Source organism: Carassius carassius, chromosome 36, assembly GCF_963082965.1.
Source record: "Carassius carassius chromosome 36, fCarCar2.1, whole genome shotgun sequence".
Lineage (NCBI taxonomy): Eukaryota > Metazoa > Chordata > Actinopteri > Cypriniformes > Cyprinidae > Carassius > Carassius carassius.
The window spans coordinates 11972469-11999922 of record NC_081790.1 but is presented as its reverse complement, the minus strand read 5'-3'; the positions used below and the strand labels follow the sequence as shown (position 1 = coordinate 11999922).

Sequence of the window (27454 nt, the reverse complement as noted above, 5' to 3'; positions counted from 1 at the left end):
AGTGTGCTGTTATTGTCTGCTTCAGAACGTGTTGATGTGTGTGCTGTACCATCTGAGGGTAGTTTACAGACTGCCACCCCCTGACGTGGCTTTCCTGCTCCTGTGGAGAGGGATTGGCCCCAGGGGAGGAGGCAGAGCCAGTGGCCATGTGCTGGCAGGAGCTCGACAGGCGTCTTACACACGACTCTCTGATTTCCTGACTCTTGGACATCCTTCTCTCCTCCTCCTCCTCCTTCCCTCTCTCTTGCTCAGTCTTTCTCTCTCATTCTCTTTTAATTCCTCATTTTCTCTTCTGCATCAATGTGCATCTTGAGAAATAAAAAACATACACACACACACACACACTGGGAAATCGGGCATTAATCGTGTATTAGGATTGCTGAGATGTATGATCATATCCAGGACTAATATTGAGGAATGAAACAGAGGTGGACACGTCAGCACATAACGGTGATGTAATTAGGAGAGTCTGAGGGGCTCTACCCAGCGTGCTTTGCAGTCAGGCCTTCTGCAGTCCTCATGAATATTGAAGAGGAAGTGCTGGGCACTGCAATGTGATGTGACTGAGAAGATCTGCAGCTTCTGTAAGAGGAAAGAGAGAAAGAGAGAATGAAATGCAGTTGCATGACAGAAGGGACAGTGTGTTTAAAGGAAGATAGAAATAAAACGGAGGTAGGAGGAGTGATCTGCTGAATGGATCGATGGGATGGGAATACAACTGATTGATTTTAATTTTGTATTATTAAACAGATACTTGCTAGAAATTGCAACTATAAAAATCCTTGCTAGCAAGCTAATGGTCAAACCACAATGCAAAATTATTTTCAGTCATTCATAATATTTCCTATTTTGTATGCAGGGGTGCACATAAGTGGTGTGCAAATGTGACCAAAATAATGAATCTGCTTTGTAAATATGTTCAGAACGCTCATTTGCATACTGACATGGCTGACAGCTGTTAATGCACAATTTTAGATCTACTGACTGTTATACTGTATAAGATTTCCATTCAAATTGAAAGCATAAATCTAAGCTACTGTACTTTGTTTATATAAATGAAATATATAAATTAAATATAACCATATAAACCATATAAAAAAATAAAAATGTATTGTACTGTATTGAGCATCTTATCATATCATTACTTATTATTAATATATATATATATATATATATATATATATATATATATATATATATATATATATATATATATATAGCCATAAGAGATTAATATATTAGTAAATACCAGACATATTGGGGACTATTAAAGTACAATTATGAATGGCTGCATTCAAATAATTTAGCAGTGTGGTTGAACATTAGCTTGCTGATATTGGGATATGCGTTTTCTCACTCCAAGTCTAGAAATGGACAACTAGATCATCTTTTAATGGTACCAATTAACTGGAATTGAGATCTGTTTCCAAGCTTCTCTTTGTGTTAGTAATTTAAGAAGAGACAGAGACTGGAGATAAATCTAAGATAAATTCTGTTTTGTTTCTAATGGATTGCAGACACAGCAGCCTGACGTACACATCAATATTTCATTGGTTCTGTTTTAGCACCGGTGTAAAAGAAAACAGGAAGTTGCTTCCACTGATGCCAGCTATCAGTACTTCCTAAAGGGTTTCATTTCTTTACATCCTGAGTGAGAATACGAGGCTATACATGCATAGTCTTTCTGTTTAGTCTTGATTTCAATTGATGAATAGTTGATTTTTAATATTCTTCACACATTGTGATTCTTAAATAATTCATGAATGAATGCCCAAATGATTGTTTTGTTTTCGACACTTGAAAGCAGCTCTTGATGCAGTAATTTATACAAGATGCTGAGGCTACACAAGAGTGCGTTCCAAGAAATAACACATGAATAAGCACATGAAACATGAATACAAACAATTATGAACACCGTCTATCGATATTTGATCATCTCCCACTAAAGTGTAGCCTCTGGTCTGTTTATTGATTTAGCATTCTCCAGGTCACGACCGGATCTGTTTGGCTGCCAGTGTTTTCAAGGAAAGTGCCATGTATGAAAGGCAAAAAACACAGCCATGGTTATACAAAAAGATGTGTTGTGATAAACAAGCTGTATGCCAGTGTTAATGTGTACAGTGTATCATCCAAAGTATGATTGCCACAATACCAAAATTGTATAAGCAACACAAAAACTAAGATGCTGTTGTATAGAATTTAATTTAAACAACTAATAAAGATGGTGTTCCATGGAAGAATTTTACAAGCTACATTTGAACGATGTGAAAATCAGTAAATGATAAGAAAAATTTTCATTTGAACACCACCTTTGATGTTAAAATACTGTAATTCCAAGCATTTTTTCTTTTAGGATATATGCCCTATGGCCTGTTATGCACTTTTAGCACAATCATAGTCATGCCTTCCGATAATAATAGTGTGCAGTAATTATAGATCTTTATTTATAGATCTGCAGAATTCCGTGACCTTCTAAGGATTCTTTTACAAGGATATGTTCTTCTGCTTCCTGTCTCTGCATGGATCCAGTGGCTGTTGAACTGGCACTGTCTGACCATTTAATCAAACCGAAGATATTGCGCTGTAACATTTCCTATGTGTTCATTTAAGTGTGTGTGAGAGGCACAGCTGCATGTGTGTGTTATAAATGGCTACCCTAGCCCAACTATCTAGGTTTCTCTTTCTGTAGAAGTGGGTCTCAAAGCAAACCCTGGAGGGTTCATTACTGCGATTCATCATTATTGGCCTACTGGTGTCGAGCTACAAATGACGTCTTCTTTATCACTATTTTTAGCAGGTGTGTGAGAATGTAAAGGTGTGTGCGAAGCCGGACAGGTTGTTGAATGGGGCTGTGACCCTTTTCTATTCATCGGTTATATATCCCTCATAATTACAATGGCAGATGATGTCATCACTTAACTTTCCGAACTGCATGTTAATCTGTATCTGCACTCATGGTACATTAGGGATTATGCAAAAGTAATTAATTGACTGCTCTTGCACTTTACATAAATGAGAAGCGTGATGTTATAATGACAGTTGCTGAGAGGAACTCAATTCCCTCGGTGCACTCTTTGTGTCTGGGTTTGTGTCACAGTAGAGTCATAAACAGTCTGGATTTCCTCTTTGGGGGTTTTGACATAGCCTAGTGTTTAATTTGCTTTGTCATATTGATATTTGACAATTTTAATACAATTTAGCCAGTTCCACTGTGTTGTGCCTCGTAACAGTGAATATATGTATGGTCACATTATCAAAATCTTTGTAAAATTTTGTGTGCAATTAAGTTCCATTGTCTATTGGAATTCATAGTAAAAAAAAAAAAAAAAAAAACTACATTACCCAAGATTCAGTACAGTTGCAAAACACACCAAATAAGCTCCGCCCACTCCCATGAAGCACCACAAATGACATATGCATATTGCTTCTATAGATATAATCAACAACTTTAAATGAGTAGTTGTATATTTCACCATCATTTATAATTAAATTATGTCGTTTGCAGTGCTTCATGGAATTGTAGTTCTTTCTTTTACTAAAACCAACAGTCTTTCGAAACAAGTTACAAATACAACAAATGCTTTCAGAACCAAAGGCACTAAAAGTGGACATGCACTAATGCAATGTATTGTGCTCGAAATCTCCATTGAAAATGAAAGGTCTCTGGATGCTTTGATTGAAATGAGGAAGTCGTAAGAGAAAATAAGTTTCCATTCAAAATTCCATTCGATGTTTCCATTCACTGATGGCCACATACTTCTCAGAGTATCTTTTATGAAAGCCCTGCTTAGACTTCCTTCATATATTTTAAAATTCTCTTTTAAAAAGCTTACTCCTGTCTCTATCTGTCTCTCATATGCTGTTTTATATTATTTTGTTGACTGGTGTTTGGCGCTAATGAATGAAACGGTCAGACTGACTCACAGATCAGCCATTTAAATGATGAATGGTGCTAAAGTAATCAACCCACTTTGCTTTAATTTAACAAAATAAAGACTTAAGCCTGACTGGCTAAATAGAGCAGCCTTGTGATTTTGAAACCTTTTTCTTGTATAATAGTAAGCATAAAGCTACATATTTGATGTGTCAGAGCAATGATAAAGTAGTAGCCTGAACATGCACAACATAAAGGACCCGTTTGAATCCAGACAGTGGAATTTTCTATTCCTGTATCCTCATCCTCTTCCGGCTTCTTTCTATTTTCATATGAGGTAAAAAAAAAACATATTACATTTTAAATAAGTCTCGTATACTCACCAAATACAGTAGGCTATATATTTACATTGTGTAACAGCGTTACAATTTAGAATTATTTAAATTATATTAAATGATATTAAAATGTAATTTATAACTGTGATGACAAAGCTGAATTTTCAGCAGCCATTTGTCACGGCAGGGATCCAATGAGGCACGGAGATAGAACCAATTGCAGGTAAGTCATTTATTAAAGGGTAAACCAAAGGGGTAAACAGTCCAGGCAGGGTCAAAACCAGAATATCGAACATAAACAAGACACGAAGACAAGGCAAAGCAAGGCAAGAAGCGACGGACATGAATAACTATAGGACATTAAACAAGGACTCCGTAACACAGACTCAGACAGACCGGGTATAAATACACAGAAGGATAATGAGGGAACAGGAGACAGGTGGGGAACAATCAATTACTAACAAGGAGGAAGGTGACCAAATAAGGGAACAGGAAGTGATAAGGTGACAGACACCGTGAGAAAGGGGGACATCTAGTGGAAACCCAGGGACACAACCCAGACACTGTGACAGTACCCCCCCTCTACGGAGCGGCTCCCAGACGCTCCACGACAGACACAAAACAGAGACCAGGAGGGAGGCGGACAGGTGGAGGCTCAGGGGGAGGGACGGAGGGCCAGAAAAAAAAAATCATGGGGAACAGATACCAGAAGTGTAGACACAAAACAGAGAGACCAGTAGGGAGGAGGACCGGAGGAGGTTCAGGGGGAGGGACGGAGGGCCAGGCTCACAGAGAGGAACAGGGACAGAAGTGAACACAAAAACAAAAAACAACATGAAGCCCCTCCAGGGCGGGGCAGAAGACCACCACAACCGTGAGGTCAGGACGGAAGCCCCCCAGGGCGGAGCAGAAGACCACCACGTCCTTGTGGACGAAGCCAGAGTCCTCCAGGGCGGAGCGGAAGACCCCCACAACCGTGTGGTCAGGGCGGAAGGCCCCCAGGGCGGAGCAGAAGACCACCACAGCCATGTGGTCAGGACCAGAGCCCCCCAAGGCGGAGCAGACCTCCGTGCGGCTGGATCAATGGGACAACGAAACTCTGGTAATCCCCTGGTGTCCTTACTGGACTCCAGAAGATTGGTGCTGGCCTGACACTGCTCATGAAGATCATTGGTGACTTGCATTTGCTCATGAAGATCATTGGTGACTTGCCTTTGTTCATGAAGATCAGAGGTGACTTGACTCAGTCCTTGAAGATCAGAGGTGACTTGACTCAGTCCTTGAAGATCAGAGGTGACTTGACTCAGTCCTTGAAGATCAGAGGTGACTTGACTCAGTCCTTGAAGATCAGAGGTGACTTGACTCAGTCCTTGAAGATCAGAGGTGACTTGACTCAGTCCTTGAAGACCACCGGTGACTTGACTCAGTCCTTGAAGACCACCGGTGACTTGACTCAGTCCTTGAAGATCACCGGTGACTTGACTCAGTCCTTGAAGATCACCGGTGACTTGACTCAGTCCTTGAAGATCACCGGTGACTTGACTCAGTCCTTGAAGATCACCGGTGACTTGACTCAGTCCTTGAAGATCACCGGTGACTTGACTCAGTCCTTGAAGATCACCGGTGACTTGACTCAGTCCTTGAAGATCACCGGTGACTTGACTTGACTCTGAAAGGTCAACGGTGACCAGCCTAGTCTCAGGAGGATCCGCGGTGACTAGCCCTGACTCAGGAGGATCCGCGGTGACTAGCCCTGACTCAGGAGGATCCGCGGTGACTAGCCCTGACTCAGGAGGATCAGCGGTGACTAGCCCTGACTCTGGAGGATCAGCGGTGACTAGCCCGGACTCTGGAGGATCAGCGGTGACTAGCCCGGACTCTGGAGGATCAGCGGTGACTAGCCCGGACTCTGGAGGATCAGCGGTGACTAGCCCTGACTCTGGAGGATCCGCGGTGACTAGCCCTGACTCTGGAGGATCCGCGGTGACTAGCCCTGACTCTGGAGGATCCGCGGTGACTAGCCCTGACTCTGGAGGATCAGCGGTGACTAGCCCTGACTCTGGAGGATCAGCGGTGACTAGCCCTGACTCTGGAGGATCAGCGGTGACTAGCCCTGACTCTGGAGGATCAGCGGTGACTAGCCCTGACTCTGGAGGATCAGCGGTGACTAGCCCTGACTCTGGAGAGTTCACTGGCACCTGACTCGACTCTGGAGAGTTCACTGGCACCTGACTCGATTCCGGAGGGTCAACTGGCACCTGACTCGATTCCGGAGGGTCAACTGGCACCTGACTCGATTCCGGAGGGTCAACTGGCACCTGACTCGACTCCGGAGGGTCAACTGGCACCTGACTCGACTCCGGAGGGTCAACTGGCACCTGACTCGACTCCGGAGGGTCAACTGGCACCTGACTCGACTCCGGAGGGTCAACTGGCACCTGACTCGACTCCGGAGGGTCAACTGAGACTCTCATCCTGTGCAACGGCGCTGGGCAAGCAGCCATCTTGGGCCATGACTCTGGACAGGCGGCCCTCTTGTACTGTGGTGCTGGGCTGGCGGCCATCTTGTACTGTGGCGCTGAACCGGTGGCCAATTTGGGCATTGGCGCTGGGCTGGCGGCCATCCTGTACTGTGGCGCTGGACCGGTGGCCAATCTGGGCATTGGCGCTGGGTTAGCGGCCATCTTGTGCTGTGGCGCTGGACTGACGGCCATCTTGTGCTGTGGCGCTAGGCTGACGGCCATCTGGTGCTGTGGCGCTAGGCTGACGGCCATCTTGGGTTGTGGAGCTGAACCGGTGGCCAATTTGGGTATTGGCGCTGGGCTGGCGGCCATCTTGGGCTGTGGTGCTGGAACGGTGGCCAATTTGGGCATTGGCGCTGGGTTAGCGGCCACCTTGTGCTGTGGTGCTGGACCGGTGGCCAATTTGGGCTGTGGCGCTGAACCGGTGGCCAATTTGGGCATTGGCGCTGGGCTGGCGGCCATCTTGGGCTGTGGCGCTGAAAAAGTGGCCAATTTGGGCATTGGCGCTGGGTTAGCGGCCATCTTGTGCTGTGGCGCTTGGCTGTTAGCCATCCTGGGCAGTGGTGCTGGACTGGTGGCCATCTTGGGTTGTGGCACTTGGCTGGTTGCCATCCTGGGCAGTGGTGCTGGGCTGACGACCATCCCGCCGGAAGAGACCGAAGTGGCTGGGGCATCCCACCGAAGCCGATGCTGCAGGTAGCGCACGAATTCCCAGAATTCCAGTGTCTCTAACTGCGCCATCTCCTCATGAGACACTGGATCATCCAGCCCGCCATTGAAATAGTCCTTGAGGGCCGCATCGTTGTAGCCCATGCCCTCGGCCAGGGACCAGAACACCTGAGCCAGGGCCCCCACTTCATTGCCCTCTTGGCGGAGGGCGATCAACCGAAAGTACTTGGTTCGCCGCTCCGCCATCTTGGCTGGGGAACGGAAAAATGACATACCGCTGGTTCCTAGTGTGACGGAGTCCTTCTGTCACGATCGGTGTTACGGAAAACACAGGAGAGAGAACCAATTGCGAGTACGTCTTTAATAAAAGGGTAAACCAAAGGGGTAAACAGTCCAGGCAGGGTCAAAACCAGAATATCGAACATAAACAAGACACGAAGACAAGGCAAAGCAAGGCAAGAAGCGACGGACATGAATAACTATAGGACATTAAACAAGGACTCCGTAACACAGACTCAGACAGACCGGGTATAAATACACAGAAGGATAATTAGGGAACAGGAGACAGGTGGGGAACAATCAATTACTAACAAGGAGGAAGGTGACCAAATAAGGGAACAGGAAGTGATAAGGTGACAGACACCGTGAGAAAGGGGGACATCTAGTGGAAACCCAGGGACACAACCCAGACACTGTGACACCATTACTCCAGTCTCCAGTGTCACGTGATCCTTCGGAAATCATACTAATATGCCATTGTATCATTCAAACTAAGAAACCAATATCATTGTTGACAACAGTCATGCTGCTAATGTTTCTGTGAATAATATGGTGCATTTTTTCAGGATTCCTAAAAAAAGATTAATAGAATGTTCAAAAGAAAAGCGTTTCTTTCAATATTCAATCTTTCATATTGTCTGCTGTGTACAAACATAAACAGGGTTATAAAGTATTTAGGTTTATTTGAACAGAATAAACAGAAATCCAGAACAATTTAAGTCACTGAATTTATTTTGCTGTCTGCATCTTCATGTGCTCAGAGTCAGCGTGGTCCCTGCATCAATAGATGCCACATATGTAGGCTTTTGTGGATCTTGAAAATGATGTCATCGCTCTCCTAGCAACTGCTTAGCAACCAGTCTCGGAGTGCACCCAGAGCTGGAATCCCTTTAATGCAACTGGGTTTCTGCAGTCATCCTCTCAAGACTGAAAGGAAAAATGTCGAGCAGTTCTCCTTCTTACTCCTCGAAAATGTCAACAGTGTTGGTTTTTGTTAGCACACTTTTATACTGCTTTTAAAAAGACTGGAGGCATTTAAGCAGACTGTGTTTATACACATTTTTACGTGCTCATATTTATAGTTTAAAATGACATATTTAATGGAGCCTTACCACAGCCTTGAACATGCATTTTCAGTGTTTTCACCTGCCCATATGTGTTCATGTGTCTCATATGTGTATTAACACGGTCTGTCTTTGTGGTATTGGTGTCTTCTAGGCTCATGTGGTTCAGCGCTGGCTTGTGCATCAGGACAGTAGTTTGAGTGGAGAGGGTTCATCGGAGGCTCAAGGTGGAAAATGGCACTTTGGTGGAAGAGTAAATATCTTAGTACTGCCTCTCAACACTTTACCTCCCTTTCCTGACAAATCGTGTGTGTGTTGTTGTGGCTTCTTACTCGTTTCTGTCTGTGGTACTCTTGTGGTTGTTGTGGATCTGGTGGCAGGTCTTGTGTTTGAATGTCGTGATGTGGCTAAAAACTTCAGTTAGCCTCGCTAGTGTTCCTGTAGTGTTTCTTCATCATTCTCTCATTCTTAATGGCTTTTAGTGTGTTTTATGTGCGTGGCTTTATTCATATTCCTAACATGAGATTCTGTGTTTGTTTTTGTGTGTTTATCAGATGGTTTTTGCTGTAAAAGCTCACTCAGGGATCGTCTCCGGCTGTGGCTTCTAATTGCTGATATCTGTCAGAATGTCACTTAGATTATCAGCAGATCTACTGAAGAGATTACAAAGGGATAATATAGACTATATCAAACAATTCAAATGAGCGCAAGGCAGTATACACAAACGCGTGCACGGATGTATGAACTGATGTACAAATTTAGTTTAAAGTCAAAGTGGTGACAAATTTGCAACCTGCTGTTCATTGCATTTGTGCTGCCACTTGAATTTAATATGTGATAAATGAAAAATAAGTGGACAAAAATGTTATTAGAATAATAATACAAATAAATAACATAGTTATATTCCAATAAAACATTTGGGGTCTGTAATATTCTTTTTTTAATTTTGAAATTTTAAATTTGTTTGTCTGTTTAATGTATAGATTCTATTATACAATATACTCTATCATATATAAACACTGGCCATCATCTGAGTAACTACATTGTTATTTCGCTTACCATTTGTCTCCAGGTACTAAAAATACTTTCACATTGTCAAGCTTGAAGAAGGCTTTGTCATGATCGGGGGTACTTTGCCAATTTCATGCTGATAACAATTTGGTGGCAAGCCCATGCCAAGATCAGCCAGCATGTCCTTTTCAGTACCTCAGAGACAAGTCAATCCATCAGAATTATGTTTAAGGTGGACATTCATTTTTCAGGAAGATAATGACCTAAAACACTTCCCAAAGTTATCAAAAGAGTTATCAAAAAAAGTAATAACTTTGTTTTCTGAGTGTCAACCCAAGACTGTATAAAAACAGGTGTCAACTCAATACCATTAGACAACACAGAATATATTAGTGACACACTCTAAATCCATGAGAACACGTTCTGTAAATTGCTAGAGAATCAAAAAGGGCAGGCAATTTCTAGCTCTAATGTATTAACCGAATGATGATGCTAACTTATCTGTGTTTGTTTTTTGTGCGAAAGAGAAGAAAACTTCCAATATCAGTCTGATTAAAGAAAAATTCAGTGGGCTGATTGTGGATAATGATTGATAAAGAATGACTGTTCAAAAAGTAAAAAATTATGTTTGTACCAAAATGAAACAAAGTTAAATCCTAAAGTGATTCAGCAGTTCCTTTAAGTAAGATATGATGGCGCACACACTATTACTGCACAGTCATGTTGATTGATGCATTCTGCTATCCTGTCACCTGAGGACTGAGCAAATGAGGGTTCAGAATGACTTCTTTCACCTCACTCAGGATTCCATCCACATCTTCCATTAAGTGGAGGGTGGGCTGTCAATCATCCCCACTGAATACCACAGCAGAAACAATCTAAAAATTTCTAGACTGTGGAGTATCTGACAAATCAATTCAAGGACTCAATATAACTGTGACCACATCAGAGCAAACTGTATTAGTCATCGCATGGAAAACCACAAAATATCACTCATGGATTTTTTAATACTGAGCAGCAGCAGGAATTAAGATTTCTGGGTAGGGAGCCGACGGTGCAAAATTAACAGGGCGATATAGAAACATGTTTTTGAAATATTGCAGTGCATATGGGAATCAGAAAAGCTCTCTGTTCTGGACCCGTTAGCATGAACGCTACAGGAGGGAGAGAGAAAGACGAAAGAGAAAGAGGAACAGTAGGTATGGAGGATGTTAGCTATTCCACTGAGAAAAGAACAGCTGAGATCAAGAGGAACGTTCTGTAGACAGACAGACAAAGAGAGAGACAGGCACAGATGATAGATCAAAAAACAACAAAGAACTTAGACCAACAGGGAACATTAATATAGATGTATGAGATGAAAGAGTTCTGCACAGCTCCTAAATCATATTTTAAAATGTGATAAATATATAATTGTAAATATTATATATATTTTTATTTAAAAAAAAATTCTATTAATTTTTAGTGTTTAGTGACATTTAAAGTCAGATTCTTTAGCCACTACCATCATTAAATGGAGTTGTAAAGTGACGTGACACACAGCCAAGTATGGTGACCCATACTCAGAAGTAATGCGTTTTCACAAAGATGCCCTCTGCCATTGGTCAAGTACCAGATAGTTCCGCCCACAAACTCACACCTCACACCATTGGTTGAGCCAATGTTGCTATTTTGGGCTGGTCGAGATGCTCTAATTATTTTATACAATTGTCAAGAAAATCTACTTTCAGTACAATAATTGTACTTTGTTTAAACAAAATTAGCAAGTTACAAAGAATATATATATTTTTTAAATTACGCACTTCAGCTTTAGGGGCAAAACCAGCCCTGTATATAACCTCACATTCCATAAATTTTTGAAAATTAGAGAAAAATGGATTCAGTAACTGATGGCTTGTTGTTATTTGGCCCCTGAGCCGGCTGAAACCAGATCTTCTCATCTTATCTCTGGACGTGCACAACACAGATTGAATTCCTAATTAGAGCTGTAAGTCTGTATCACTGATGTTTTATTAAGTGCTAAACATCCAAAACGCCTTGTGCAAAAAACAAACAAACTGTAATTTAACAACCCATTTGTCCATTAAGATTTGGATTTAGTTTTCATTTCCTATTCTCTCTATCTATTACAGGCAGATACATCAACCAGTTTCCTCCGTGCTGCCCGCTCAGGTAATCTGGAAAAGGCTCTGGACCATATCAAAAATGGAATAAACATCAACATAGCCAATCAGGTGAGACAAAAATCCATGCTGCAATGTCATCAAGCATGTAAGTATATGTGTTTGTGTGAGTAGTATGTTTAAAATGATACTACAGATATGAATTATATTACAACTGAAAAATTTTAAATATGTGAGAATTATTGAGCATCGCGTTAGTTCAGTCAGGTCACGTTAGTCACGCTTGCATCAGCTGACAGTCAGCTGTTCCTGACGTGTACCAATCCAGTCTTGACACCTATCACCTGCGGTCTATTTAAATTCCCATTCTTCAGCGTCTCTTCCATCGCATCGCTGCTTGCAATTAACTCCCTCCTCCAACCCCAACTCCACCAACAGAACCTGTAATTCGATCTAACTTTGTTCTTTTTTTACAGTCTCTTCATTGGAAGGAGTCTCTATCACATTTTGTATACAACTCATGTAATTGAGAATTGTTATTATGCTTATAATGGTTTTGTTCTGTACCCCAGTGGGGTTTGTCTTGCTGCTCTCCCCGCTATGTCCAAGCATGGCTGCATGGACAGGCATGTGGAGCGTTGCCCAGAACATAACCATACCGCCAACACTAACTGTATGCAATATAATTGTTATAAAATATACTTGACGGTAGTAGTCCTGATTGAACTAAGAATCAGACACAGTATTGAGACTCATCTTCTGAAAGCAAATTTCACTGTTTCTCTTTCGAGTTAATCTTAATTACTGTACTGTTCTAGCACTGAAACTTTGAATGTTAACTACGTTATACGTAGTCATGATTTTTGTGTGTGTGTGTGTGTGTGTGTGTGTGTCTATGTCTATGCAGGAATTTTGCACTTATAAAATGTAATTTATGTAGGCCAAATTAACCCCTAGCACAATAGAAATAACACATCAATAATGGAAATAATTAAAACTCCTAAGGTATTTTAGATTTTTTTTTAAGTATCTTGCAAGCTACAATAGAGGTTCTATTTCTTACATGAATCAAAGTGTGGATTTTAGGCAAAATGCAATTGTGGGTCCCCTATTTGACCCCTAACACAGAAGTTATACCCAGTTTTTGAATACAAGAGAAGGGTTCAATTACTCTGAGAACTTTAGCAGCTGCATGGCAATGCTAGTCTCACATCCATGCCTTGAAATCCCAAAGTAACTTTGAAGCCCATTAATAGTATGGCCTAAATTCAGAAATTGCTATTTAGAGCTATAAATTCATCATCTTGCAGATTAGGATCCACATCTTTGTGTGTGTTTGTTTGCCTGTGCCAGTGTCTGTATTAACCCCCCAATGTTCTTGTGGTTGGACAGTACAGCTGTGTTTACAGTGTCAATGCAGAACTGTGTTCAATGCCCTAATCAGTAAATTGCCGTAATTAATCATGCCAGCACGTCTTCCTCCTCTAACCCCCTCACTGGTCATGCTTTTGCACCCACTTGCATCATAACAGTCTGTGTTACTTTCTTTAAAGGAACACTCCACTTTTTTTGAAAATAGATCATTTTCCAACTCCCCTAGAGTTAAACAGTTGAGTTTTACCATTTTAGAAATCCATTCAACTGATCTCCGGGTCTGGTGTTAGCACTTTTAGCTGTAGCTTAGCATAGATCATTGAATCTGATTAGACCATTAGCATCTCCCTCAAAAATGACCAAAGAGTTTCTATATTTTTCCTATTTAAAACTTGACTCTTCTGTAGTTTCATCATATACTAAGACCATTGAAAATGAAAAGTAGTGATTTTCTAAGCCGATTTGGCTAGGAACTATGCACTTATTCTGGCGTAATAATCAAGGAACTTTGCTGCCATACCATAGATGCAGCTGGCGCAGTGTTATTATGCAGTGCCTGAAAATAGTCCCCAGCTAGTTTGTGTAGTTGCAGAGTTGCTGGGCACTATTTTGAAAATGAGCTTATTTTTTTTAAGTGGAGTGTCCCTTTAAATAGCATATTGTGATATTTGCTAAAGAGCTATGTTTGGTTCTCAGAGTCGGGTTAGTGAATGGACCAGAGCAGCTGGCTGACTTGAAAAGCTCTGAAAATGAACGCCCACTCTGTATGCTCGCAGCACACACACACACTCACATCGACTACTACAGCACCTTATAACATCATTCACAGACAGGATTCCATTGGGAACGTGCCAGGGTCTCCGCTACGCAACCTAGACTACATTTCCATATGTCTTGAAGGTTTTTATAGTTACGTGTTTGGATAAACTGAAGTTATTTTTCTCATGTGTGATGCTGATATTACAGCGCCGCAACACATTGTGTGAGGAGCTTAGACCGGTTTTGTTTTGACAGTGAGACAGATTAAGCCTTCAGCATGGGTGATTTGGTTCTAGAGAAAATCAGAGAATCCGCAAAACCATAGTTTAAAGCTCATAGCATGTGCTTAATTTTTACCTCAACTCTAAGCAGGTAATTGTTAATAAGATTTTTAGACTATTGATGATCTTGTCCTAGAGTGTATTTTGCCTTTATTTTACAGGTGACTAACTAACGGCTGTAAATACTGCTAATGTTGTAGAGCCTTTTCATCTGTTAAGATCTAATGATGATATAGCTAAAAATAACCCATGAATCAGATAAAAATGTTAATATGGATAAAAGCCATTTGCAAAAGGATGTGCAAAAACTAAAGCACAGTGAACAGTGAAAATTAATTCATTATTCACTAACAATCTTGAAATTCATTCTAGAATATGAATCGTGTGGACCACTTTTATGATGCTTTTGTGTAAAAAAAAGAAAATACAAACAATGTATTTAATGCACTGTAAGTGGATTTGGATAATAGTGTCTATCAAATAAATATAAATTGCAATGATTTTTGTAAGCTTTTCATGATCAGACTTTCTTTAGAATGGCCTCTTTTGTCTTTCATGGAAGGAAAGTTATATTGGTTTTCACCTTTTTTGTCTGAAATATATAAGCTCTACTGTTAAAAAGTTAAAGGTAGGTAAGAATTTTTTATTTTTTTTATTTTAATTGGTTATTTACCAATGCTGCATTTATTTGATCAAAAATACAGTACAAACTGATTCTTTTTTTAATTATTACAAATGTATTTAAAATGTATTTTAAAATTATTTATTTTAATAATTCATTTGCTTTATGTAAAATAACTTTCATGTTATTGTTTATGTAGTACTGTGTGTTTGTGTGTGTGTGTGTGTGTGTGTGTATTTATATATTTATATATATAGTTAGGTCCATATATATTTGGACAGAGGCAAAAAAAAAATTTTTTATATATAATTTTAGCTGTTGACCAAAACATTTTCAAGTTACAGCTATACAATGAATATGTACCTCCCCCATTTTCAAGGGACCATGAGTAATTGGACAATGGACTCAAAAGCCATTTCATGGACAGATGAACTCCCTTGTTATTTCTACATCAATTACAACCCAAATTCCGGAAAAGTTGGGACGTTTTTTAAATTTTAATAAAATGAAAACTAAAGGAATTTCAAATCACATGAGCCAATATTTTATTCACAATAGAACATAGATAACATAGCAAATGTTTAAACTGAGAAAGTTTACACTTTTATCCACTTAATTAGCTCATTTAAAATTTAATGCCTGCTACAGGTCTCAAAAAAGTTGGCACGGGGGCAACAAATGGCTAAAAAAGCAAGCAGTTTTGAAAAGATTCAGCTGGGAGAACATCTAGTGATTAATTAAGTTAATTGATATCAGGTCTGTAACATGATTAGCTATTAAAGCTTTGTCTTAGAGAAGCAGAGTCTCTCAGAAGTAAAGATGGGCAGAGGCTCTCCAATCTGTGAAAGACTGCGTAAAAAAAAATTGTGGAAAACTTTAAAAACAATGTTCCTCAACGTCAAATTGCAAAGGCTTTGCAAATCTCATCATCTACAGTGCATAACATCATCAAAAGATTCAGAGAAACTGGAGAAATCTCTGTGCGTAAGGGACAAGACCGGAGACCTTTATTGGATGCCCGTGGTCTTCGGGCTCTCAGACGACACTGCATCACTCATCGGCATGATTGTGTCAATGACATTACTAAATGGGCCCAGGAATACTTTCAGAAACCACTGTCGGTAAACACAATCCGCCGTGCCATCAGCAGATGCCAACTAAAGCTCTATCATGCAAAAAGGAAGCCATATGTGAACATGGTCCAGAAGCGCCGTCGTGTCCTGTGGGCCAAGGCTCATTTAAAATGGACTATTTCAAAGTGGAATAGTGTTTTATGGTCAGACGAGTCCAAATTTGACATTCTTGTTGGAAATCACGGACGCCGTGTCCTCCGGGCTAAAGAGGAGGGAGACCTTCCAGCATGTTATCAGCGTTCAGTTCAAAAGCCAGCATCTCTGATGGTATGGGGGTGCATAAGTGCATACGGTATGGGCAGTATGCATGTTTTGGAAGGCTCTGTGAATGCTGAAAGGTATATAATGGTTTTAGAGCAACATATGCTTCCCTCCAAACAACGTCTATTTCAGGGAAGGCCTTGTTTATTTCAGCAGGACAATGCAAAACCACATACTGCAGCTATAACAACAGCATGGCTTCGTCGTAGAAGAGTCGGGGTGCTAACCTGGCCTGCCTGCAGTCCAGATCTTTCACTTATAGAGAACATTTGGCGCATCATTAAACGAAAAATACGTCAAAGACGACCACGAACTCTTCAGCAGCTGGAAATCTATATAAGGCAAGAATGGGACCAAATTCCAACAGCAAAACTCCAGCAACTCATAGCCTCAATGCCCAGACGTCTTCAAACTGTTTTGAAAAGAAAAGGAGATGCTACACCATGGTAAACATGCCCCGTCCCAACTATTTTGAGACCTGTAGCAGAAATCAAAATTGAAATGAGCTCATTTTGTGCATAAAATTGTAAACTTTCTCAGTTTAAACATTTGCTATGTTATCTATGTTCTATTGTGAATAAAATATTGGCTCATGTGATTTGAAAGTCTTTTAGTTTTCATTTTATTAAAATTTAAAAAACGTCCCAACTTTTCCGCAATTCGGGTTGTAAGTAGGTAAACGGTCTGGAGTTTCTAAGTGTGCCATTTGCATTTAGAAGCTTTTGCTGTGAACCCACATCATGCAATCAAAGGATCTCTCCATATAAGTGAACCAGACAATTGTTAGGCTTCAGAAACAAAACAATCATCAGAGAGACAGCAGGAACATCAGGAGTGGCCAAATCAACAGTTTGGTACATTCCGAATAAAAAGAACACACTGGTGAGCTCAGCAGCATAAAAAGGCCTGCCCATCCATGGAGGACAACAGTGGTGGATGATTGGAGAATCCTTTCCATGGTATAAAAAAAGAAACTTTCACAACATCCAGCCAAGTGAAGAACACTCTCCAGAAGGTAGGGGTGTCACTGTCAAAGTCTACAATCAAGAAAAGACTTCATGAGAACAAATACAGAGGGTTTACCACAAGGCGCGAACAAGTGCTGATTAGGCTTTGCCAAAAAATATCTTAAAAAGCCAGACCACTTCGGGAAAAGCATTCTTTGGATGGCTGAAATTAAGATCAACCTGTAGCGGAATGACAGGAACAAAAAAGTATGGAGACGACTTGGAACAGCTCATGATCTAAAGCATACAGCATATTCTGTGAAACATGGTGGAGCAGTGTGATGGCATGAGAATGCATGGCTTCCAGTGGCACTGGGCTACTGCTGTTTTGTGATGATGTGACAAAAGACAGAAGCAGCCGGAAGACTTCTGAAGTGATATACACTCTGCCCTGATTCAGTCAAATGGAGCGAAGTTGATTGGGCCGCACTTTATAGTATAAATGGATGATGACCCCAAACATACAGCAAAAGCAACTCAGGAGTTTCTGAAGGTTAAATAGTCGAATATTCTGCAATGGCCAAGTCAATCTCCTAAACTCAGCCCGATTGAGCATGCATTTCACTTGCTGAAGACCAAACTAAAGGAAGAAAGACCCACAAACAAACAAGAACTGAAGTCAGCTGCAGTAAAGGCCTGGCAAAGCAGCACAGAGGAGGAAACTCAGTCTTTGGTGATGTCTATGAGTTCCAGACTTAAGGCAGTAATTTGCCTGCCAAGGATTCTCAACAAAATATTAAATGTTATTTATGATTGCTGTATATCTTTTTGTCCAATTACATTTGAGCCCCTTTTTATAAAAATGGTAAAATTGATGTAATTCCTATAGTATTTTATATTATATTTTTCTTCAGCCCACTGAATTAAATCTTAAAGTCTGCACTTCAATTTCATCTTGAAAATACAGAGCCAAAATTAGTAAAATTGTGTGTCAGTGTCCAAATATATATATATATATGTATGTATATAACAATTAAAAAATATTAACTTTCATATTTGATCAATATTAATTTCTTTACTGACCCTAAGATTGTAAAAAAAATATATAAAACCAGTGTTGCCGATCCATGATATAAAACCCATAGTACTGAGCATGGGTTTCAATACTGTGCGTTTATGAAGCACATTCAGAAAATGTTATTGCCAAGCGGACACGTGAGGCTGTTTTCATCAGGGCTCCTCCCCACTGTCTGCATGCAGCCCTCCATCTCTGCTGTGTCTTCTTCTCCTCTGCGCATGCACTGTGCAGCTGCAGTAGGAGCTCATTAGAGATGAGTGACACTGCAGTATGAAGGGGATTCCAGTCAGACTAGCAGTGAAGAGCCCCCCTATGGCCGCTCCAGACTACACACCCAGCTTCCCTACAGAAGCACTCACTGTACCGTGTGCCCTTCTCCTATTGGCCTTTACCTCTCCTGGCTTTTTGTCTGTTTCCTCTGCTGCTCTATTTCTACACCCTGTTTAATGAGAGCTCCACAGTTCTGTAGATGTCTCAGTGCATCCTTGTGGTATTTTTAGACTACCCTCCTCTCAGTGAGTCAAATGACAGGTAGACGGGGAGAGATAAAGAGATAGACTTGAGATCAGAGTGTCAGAGTGGGGTTTCTTTTTGAGACCGGGTTTTTCAGCACCCCATGTTTTCTCTTGTGTTCACAGAATGGGCTTAACGGGTTGCACTTGGCTTCCAAAGAAGGCCATGTTAAGATGGTTCTGGAGCTGCTGCACAATGGAATTGACTTGGAGACTACTACTAAGGTAAATCTATTTCATTTAGGCAGTCAGGCTTCCTCAAGCAGGTCAAAAAAGATTTATAAAAGACTAAATAAATTAACATTAACCGACTAAATTCCAATCATAAAAAAATGTGTACTCTTGCTTAGTTGCAGGAATCAATCAGAATGTTACAGAATTCTAAATGAAAGTATATTGTCCCACTTTATATTAGGTTGACTTAACTATTATGAACTTGCATCAAAAATTAAATGCAGTGTACTGTACTTATTGTGTTCATATTGTATTGCAATACACTTTTGCTGCTATTGAGGTGAGATACAGGTAAGATTAGGTACAGGTTTGGTGGTATGGGTCGGTTTAAGGGTGGGTTAAGGTATAAGGGATGGGTCAGAAGTGTAACTATAAATTGCATTGCAGAAATTAATTACAGATGTAATTACATTCAGGTATTTTTTAAGTACAATGAAAATACATGTATGCACACAATAAGTAAATTGTATCAAATTATTAATTGAAATGTAAGTAGTTAAGGCCACCAAATAAAAAAGGAGGACCAAGTATAAATAAATAAATAAAATCACAGTTTCATGCATTAAATAACACACATGCTCATTTCATTATTTATTTTTTTTCCATTTGCAATTGCATAGCCCTTAAAAAAAGCAAAAATAAAAGCAATAAAATCAAATGACATTCTTCAAAATACTGTATGTGCTATAAACGTATTTAACATATATTGTCGGATCTCTCTCTGTATTATATTTACATGACTATTCATTGTGCAGAAAGGTAATACCGCCCTTCATATTGCTGCTCTGGCCGGTCAAGAGAAAGTGGTTGCTGAACTGATCAATTATGGTGCCAACGTCAATGCCCAGTCTCAGGTTAGTCTGAGCCTCAAAACATGAATCAACAAACTTAGAAACATGTTGATGAGAAGTTTCAGTTATTCTTTTGTGTCATTTTGTATTCTACAGAAAGGTTTCAGTCCCCTGTACATGGCAGCACAGGAGAACCACTTGGAAGTGGTGAAATATCTACTTGAACATGGAGCAAATCAGAGCCTTCCAACTGAGGTGAGTGACACGATGAAATCAAACTCAGCAGAAATCAAACCCAAGTGACCCTGTAAACTCTTGATTTCACCCTCTAGGATGGCTTTACTCCGTTGGCGGTAGCTCTTCAGCAGGGTCATGAGAACGTGGTGGCTCTCCTGATAAACTATGGCACCAAAGGCAAAGTGCGGCTGCCGGCCCTGCACATCGCGGCCCGCAATGACGACACGCGCACTGCTGCCGTACTGCTGCAGAACGACCCAAACCCAGACGTCCTCAGCAAAGTATGTGTTTGTGCACATCTGAAAGGTTTTATCTCACCATGAGTGAGATTATGCATCATGACTCACTGAGCTCAATGCAACCGCTCTTGGCTCGTAATTGCATTGATGACTATGTGACAAGATAAACAGAACTGACTTTTTTTAAAAATCCATCAGTGTAGGTGTTCCTGTTTTGTACATACACTGAATCAATGAAATGCTACACTCTTTTCCCTTAGACTGGCTTTACTCCTCTCCACATCGCAGCCCATTATGAGAATCTCAGCGTTGCACAGCTTTTGTTAAACAGAGGAGCCAATGTGAACTTCACACCGAAGGTCAGTGCAGCTCTCACGTTAAATGCTTCCTACTACAATGCGAAAGATTACATGAACTTCTCACTTTCTCTCCTTTTCTCTTGAAGAATGGCATTACTCCATTACATATCGCTTCCAGAAGGGGCAATGTGATTATGGTGCGGCTTCTGTTGGACAGAGGAGCTCAGATAGATGCCAAGACAAAGGTGCAGTATCCATTAGGGATGTGCTAAAAATGTTCATAATCAATTTTATCATCTCAGTTTGCAGTGTTCTTATCGTTAACTTAAACTGAAACTAATAAAAATTATCTACATGAATTGAAATAAAGCTGAAATAAAATATATATATTGGATGAAAATCAAAAAAATAACTAAATAAAATGATTTGATATATTTTTTGCATAAAATGATATTTTTTTGCATAAAATGAAGTGCTGTCGCATTCAAAATAAAAGTTTGTGTTTACATAACAGAAATGTGTATATATAAATATACACACATACATGTATATCTTTAAGAAATATATGTGTGTGTATATGTGTGTGTATTATAAATTTTAGTCACACATTACACATTCATTGCATGTAGTCTAATCCTTCACAGGCCAGAACATAAACATATAAGTTATGGGGGAAAAAAGCGAAATAAAACATTACAAAGTTACATCTGTTAAAAATTATTCAAACCAAAAAGTAAATTACAACATAATCTAAACAGAATGAATAGACAGTATCTATCCAACTGTAGTCACATATCACAGTGACATTATTTACTGGCTGAGATGAAAAATCTCACTGCTGAGACTGCTGAATCTGACTTATTTAAGTCTAGCTTGTGGAGAATGACCTATTTTACTTCCTCTTGGGAAAAACAGGTATTTTCTCTTTGTGACAACTTTCTGTTTTAATGGTATGCTTTAATGCATACAGAAATAAGGACAGAAAATGCAGCTCATGTAGGATGCACTGAAACATGGCTGATAAATCCTTCATACAGAGGATTTACAAAATTGCTTATTCTTTCTGCTGTCTACAGGATGAGCTGACGCCGCTGCATTGTGCAGCCAGGAATGGTCATGTACGTGTGGTGGAGATCCTGCTAGACCAGGGCGCTCCCATTCAGGCCAAGACCAAGGTGACCAACCTCTATGACTAAGATGGGACATACAGTAATGGATTTTTAGCTTTATTGATGCCTTAATCTAAGCTAATCATGCTGATCAATTGATAATAATGTGTTCCTCCTTGCAGAACGGCTTGTCTCCCATCCACATGGCAGCGCAGGGTGATCACATGGACTGCGTGAGGCAGCTGCTGCAATACAATGCAGAGATTGATGACATCACCCTGGACCACCTGACCCCGCTGCATGTTGCAGCCCACTGTGGGCACCATCGCATGGCAAAGGTGCTGTTGGACAAGGGGGCAAAAGCTAATGCCCGTGCTTTGGTTAGTGCATCTGTTTTCAATGAATTTTAATTGATTACATCCATAAAACAAGCTAAATTTTCTATTCCATTTTCTGAATTTGATATCCTATATTTAATACTGTACAGCTGAACATAGTATATATATCAGTTGATTTTTTTGGACTGTTTTTCAGAATGGATTCACTCCATTGCACATTGCCTGCAAGAAGAACCACATGCGGTCCATGGACCTTCTGCTGAAGCACTCCGCTTCTCTGGAGGCTGTGACTGAGGTCAGATTACTCTCCGGCTGTCATTTTGATGGATAACCTCTGTTCACTTTGCACCATCTATGCCTTTAGCTTAACCTTTGTAGAAAATAGAAAGAATGTGTAGGAATTAACAGTGACATCTTCACGAGACAAGAATATTATTAACATATTACACTTCCCTTCAAAAGTTTGCGGTCAGTATGATTTGTTCAAGAAATTAGTACTTTTATTCAGCAAGGATGCATTAAAATGATATGAAAAATGACAGTAAAAGATTTGTTACAAAAGCGTTATATTTCATAAATGCTGTTCTTTGAACTTTCTTTTTATTTTCCACCGTTTCCACAAAAATGTTAAGAAGCACAACTGTTTGCAGGATTGATAGTATTAGGAAATACTTCCAAATCTGCATATTGAATCAGAATGATTTCCGTAGGATTATGTGACACTGAAGACTAGAAAATTCAGCTTTGCCATCACAGGAAAAAATTAAATTTTAATTGGTAATATTATTTCACAATATTATGGTTGTTACTGTATTTTTGATCAAATAAATATAGCCTTGGTGAGCTTAATAGATATTTTTCAGTAGCTTTTAAAAACAAAAAACAAACAAAAGTCGGCACTTCATAGGCTCCAAATAAGTTATTTTTTGCTTGTTTTTAATTGTTTTACTTTGTCGAGCACCCAATTTTGAGCATCTTTTGCCATTGATGTGTGTGCTTTGGTTCTGTTTTTAATTTATAAATCGTACCGACCCCCAACTTTTGACTGGTAATGTATGCAGCATTAATAATACCATTCATTTTTTAACATAATTTTTATATTATAATAACGTTATGTTTATATTTTTGTTGATCCATTGGTGAAAGACAGAACCCTGAAAGTGCGAAAATGCATGTTCTTGTCTTTTAGTCGGGTCTGACCCCTCTTCATGTGGCTGCTTTCATGGGGCATCTCAATATAGTGAAGAGTCTGCTTCAGAGAGGAGCTTCACCCAATGCATCTAATGTGGTAAGAACTGTGTAATCTATTCAGAACCTCAGAGATACCCAACAATCGAATCCCAAAGGAACAGCTGTTCTGCTTTACAAATGGGCTGATGTCTTTAGAATCGATTATGGCAGTGATCACAGTTTTCTGTATTTCAATGTGCTGTTGTAGAAAGTGGAGACCCCTTTACATATGGCCGCCAGAGCGGGACACTGTGAGGTGGCTCAGTTCCTGCTACAAAACAATGCGCAGGTGGATGCCAAAGCGAAGGTACGCTGATCATACAAGCTGATTTATCTCCGTTTATCTGCTTTTGTTTTAAAAATCGCACGTGTCTCTCTTTCATTTCACAGGATGATCAAACCCCTTTGCATTGTGCGGCTCGAATGGGACATAAGGAGTTGGTGAAGCTGCTCTTGGAACATAAGGCCAATCCAGATTCAGCCACCACGTCAGGTCACACTCCTTTGCACATTGCCGCCCGCGAGGGACACGCCCAAACCACACGCATCCTGCTCGACGGGAATGCCCAACAAACCAAAATGACCAAGGTTTTTTTCTCTAGCTAAACCTTTGCTAAGCCCTGCCTTAAAATGCTTGTGACCAATCATACCTTAGCATCTGTTGCCATCCATTGGAGTTCTGTGACTTTTATAGAAATGATTCAAAAAAGTCTGTTAGCAACCGTAACTGAGGTGGGCGGAGCTTAACAAAGGCTCATTTACATAAAAAACATAATCTTAAAGATTACTTCTAAAGATCTTTTTCATCTGCATTCTCAATGAGAATATCTGTGTTTTCTTACAGAAAGGATTTACTCCTCTACATGTAGCATGTAAATACGGGAAAGTTGATGTGGCGGAGCTGCTTTTGGAAAGAGGGGCCAATCCCAATGCAGCCGGAAAGGTAATTCATCAAGACAAACATCTGATATATCAGTTCTCGTCTGCTAATATCAGATGTCGGTCAGCGGTGACTGACTGAGGCCATGTGTCTCCTTTCTCCTCTCTCAGAATGGCTTGACCCCTTTGCACGTGGCCGTCCATCACAACAACCTTGATGTAGTCAAGCTGCTGGTCAGCAAGGGCGGCTCTCCGCACAGCACGGCAAGAGTAAGATACACATACAGTATACACATTACAAGATCTTGGCAAGTGACTATTCTGAGCTGTGACATAGAGGGTTGCAGTCTATTTCACGCTTTCAAAAGCTGTCCAAGAAAAACAGTCACTTTTCGTTTTCTTCCATTTGACAGAATGGCTACACAGCCTTGCACATCGCAGCCAAGCAGAACCAACTAGAGGTGGCAAGCAGTCTGCTGCAGTATGGCGCTAATGCCAACTCAGAATCACTACAGGGCATCACTCCGCTTCACCTGGCATCACAGGAGGGGCAACCTGATATGGTGGCACTACTCATCTCCAAACAGGCCAATGTTAACCTGGGCAACAAGGTGATACAGTCTTTAAGCTTTGATTAATTGCTATTTAGTCTACGTCAGAGAGAGAACAAAAAGAAAACTAAAAAAGATTGAGATGTGTTGCAAGAACATCGCACATGGAATGGAAAGGATGCATTTAATATTCCTCTGATATCCTTTGTGTGTATGTGTGTGTGTGTGTGTGTGTGTGTGTGTGTTTGTACAGAATGGGCTGACACCTCTGCACCTGGTTGCTCAGGAAGGGCATGTGGGCATTGCAGACATGCTGGTGAAGCAGGGTTCTTCAGTCTATGCAGCCTCAAGGGTAAGACATTTCAATGCGCAAAGAAACACACACAGACTCAGCAGGGCCATCTGTTGAATGTCCTAGAATTTAAACCTCAGAGCCTTGTTCAATGTAGTCTGTGCTACTGCTAAATTGACAAACTAGGTTTTTAGTTTAAGGTGTTTTCTCCTTCAAAGAAAGCTTCAAGGCTTTGTGTGTCTAAAAAAAACCCTAACCTTATCAGCAATACTACTAATAATGCTTGCTTTAGCAAACATGACTACTGTGGGGCCTTAATGAAATGTGCAGAAATTCAGCTGTGATCTTTTTCAAAATGATTTCTTCTCCCCATTAAAATGTTTTGGTTTTTAAACACTTTGTAATATTAACTGGCATTGATTTTCTATATGCCCTGGAACCTACTCGTTTAGTCATTTGCTTCTTATTTTCCTTCTCATCCTTTTAATTCTCTTTATCTCTGTTAGATGGGCTACACACCCTTACATGTGGCATGTCATTATGGCAACATAAAGATGGTGAAGTTCTTACTCCAGCAGCAAGCACATGTTAACAGCAAGACAAGAGTGAGTCCGACAACTCTTGAAATACTATACACTCTGCACAGGCCTTTTTTTCACACACTTTTCCGTGTCAGTTTGCATTTCTGCAATCTCATTTTCCCTTATCTTTCTTTTCCAGTTGGGATACACTCCTTTACATCAAGCAGCCCAGCAAGGTCATACAGACATTGTCACCCTGCTGCTAAAACATGGAGCCCTGCCCAATGAAATCACCACTGTGAGCAGACCCGCTTCCCCCATACTTCAAATACAAATTTTCTCATAAAAAAATAGTATATATTTTTGCTGTCATGCTGCCAGTTACTGAGTTAAAGGTACAATTTGTAAGATATTTGCAGTAAAATATCCAAAAACCACTAGGCTAGTGTTATATATTTTGTCCAGCTGATTACTAACAATATCTCTAATGTTTTCAACTACTTGTAAATCGTGAGAAAATTCCCATTCTAAACAGTTACACGGGGCAGTGAAGTCGCTTGTCAATGACGTTAGTTACCCTTTGTTACCGCCTCTACTGACGTAGAAACCACATGACAACAGTGTTGTGGACAAATGCGGAAGTAGCTTCACAACAAACTTCAACTAGAAAGAGATGCCGATCTCGCTTGTGTTTTTAATTCGTATTTTCACAGAAAACGTATGCTATTATAACGATCAACAAGATTAGTATTATGGGGCATACACGCCAAACGCAGGGCATCGCGTCTCTAGACCCGCACGAGGACGCGTCTGATCCATAATCTGATTGCGTCTTTTCATTGAATTTGTATGTAATCTACTCGTGCAAACCGTTGAACTCGCGTTAAATCCATGATTTATCTTTCCGTCTGATTGATGGCCGTCAGCAGTTGTGTAGAAGACAACAAATCCCATCATTCCACGCTCCTTTTTAGCGTCATCAAACCACGCGATTGTTATTGTTTTGGTAGTGCGCCCTCTAGTGGCAGGTCCTACAACCTGTACCTTTAAACATAAGATGTTATGTTATATCTAATATGTAATAATCATTACAGACAGACAGATAAAATATTTTATTGCCAGACACAGATGTGAGATTTAGTAACGCGTTATCTGTGACAGAATGGGACATCACCTCTAGGTATCGCTAAGCGGCTAGGCTACATCTCTGTCATTGATGTGCTGAAACTGGTGACTGAGGAATCTGTATCTATGGTGAGAGCCGTTTGCATCTCATTAACACTTTCTGGTCTTAATTAGTGATTTCAATCTTCAAGGCTTTTTATTCCATCATATTTCATCTCTGGTTAATCTGGTTGTTATCTTTGATTCGTGCAAGATTCGCCATCCCGATTTGTGCATATATTCCCTCTCTATCCCTCAGATCACCACCGAGAAGCATCGCATGAGTTTCCCGGAGACGGTGGATGAAATACTGGACGTGTCGGAAGATGAAGGTGCGTACAGGTGGCTCAGATTGGATTTAGCCTGAAGGATCATACTGCAGTAAATGGCGCATTAAAGCACTGATTCTCAGTTGCTGTGACAAGGTCTCAGTGCCATGAGGTTGGTGCTAGACTCTCGATTATAAACACAAGCCAGTAGGCAGATCAGCTGGTTAGGTCATATCCCAAAAGTGACAGTCTGAGGTGAGCTAGAGATTAGAGATGTTATCACACTCAACTATCAAACTTGCCTCGCCATGTACATTATCATTTTGTGTATATTGTAAAGCATTTCAATTGAAATTTCACTCTGTTTTTCACACATAGTTATCATGTAGCTTCAAAAGATTTGGAATATAGTACTTGATTGGATTGAACAGCTTTTGTGAGTCTTTATATGCTTGAT

At 40.4% G+C, this 27454-nt stretch overlaps 1 protein-coding gene across 4 annotated transcripts in view; it reads left to right on the top strand.

Moving 5' to 3' along the window:
• The window catches only part of LOC132117150 (ankyrin-1-like), a 73951-nt gene that overhangs the window by 26865 nt on the left and 19632 nt on the right, over positions 1 to 27454 (top strand). For all 4 annotated transcript variants that reach the window (XM_059526245.1, XM_059526244.1, XM_059526243.1 and 1 more), the window contains exons 4-24: positions 11887 to 11988; positions 18971 to 19069; positions 19834 to 19932; positions 20026 to 20124; positions 20202 to 20387; positions 20606 to 20704; positions 20791 to 20889; positions 21721 to 21819; positions 21936 to 22133; positions 22288 to 22386; positions 23281 to 23379; positions 23530 to 23628; positions 23712 to 23909; positions 24166 to 24264; positions 24372 to 24470; positions 24614 to 24811; positions 25005 to 25103; positions 25550 to 25648; positions 25764 to 25862; positions 26726 to 26818; positions 26988 to 27060. In XM_059526245.1, the coding sequence (XP_059382228.1) occupies positions 11887 to 11988; positions 18971 to 19069; positions 19834 to 19932; positions 20026 to 20124; positions 20202 to 20387; positions 20606 to 20704; positions 20791 to 20889; positions 21721 to 21819; positions 21936 to 22133; positions 22288 to 22386; positions 23281 to 23379; positions 23530 to 23628; positions 23712 to 23909; positions 24166 to 24264; positions 24372 to 24470; positions 24614 to 24811; positions 25005 to 25103; positions 25550 to 25648; positions 25764 to 25862; positions 26726 to 26818; positions 26988 to 27060 (2434 nt within the window). The remainder of the gene's footprint in view (positions 1 to 11886; positions 11989 to 18970; positions 19070 to 19833; positions 19933 to 20025; positions 20125 to 20201; positions 20388 to 20605; positions 20705 to 20790; positions 20890 to 21720; positions 21820 to 21935; positions 22134 to 22287; positions 22387 to 23280; positions 23380 to 23529; positions 23629 to 23711; positions 23910 to 24165; positions 24265 to 24371; positions 24471 to 24613; positions 24812 to 25004; positions 25104 to 25549; positions 25649 to 25763; positions 25863 to 26725; positions 26819 to 26987; positions 27061 to 27454) is intronic.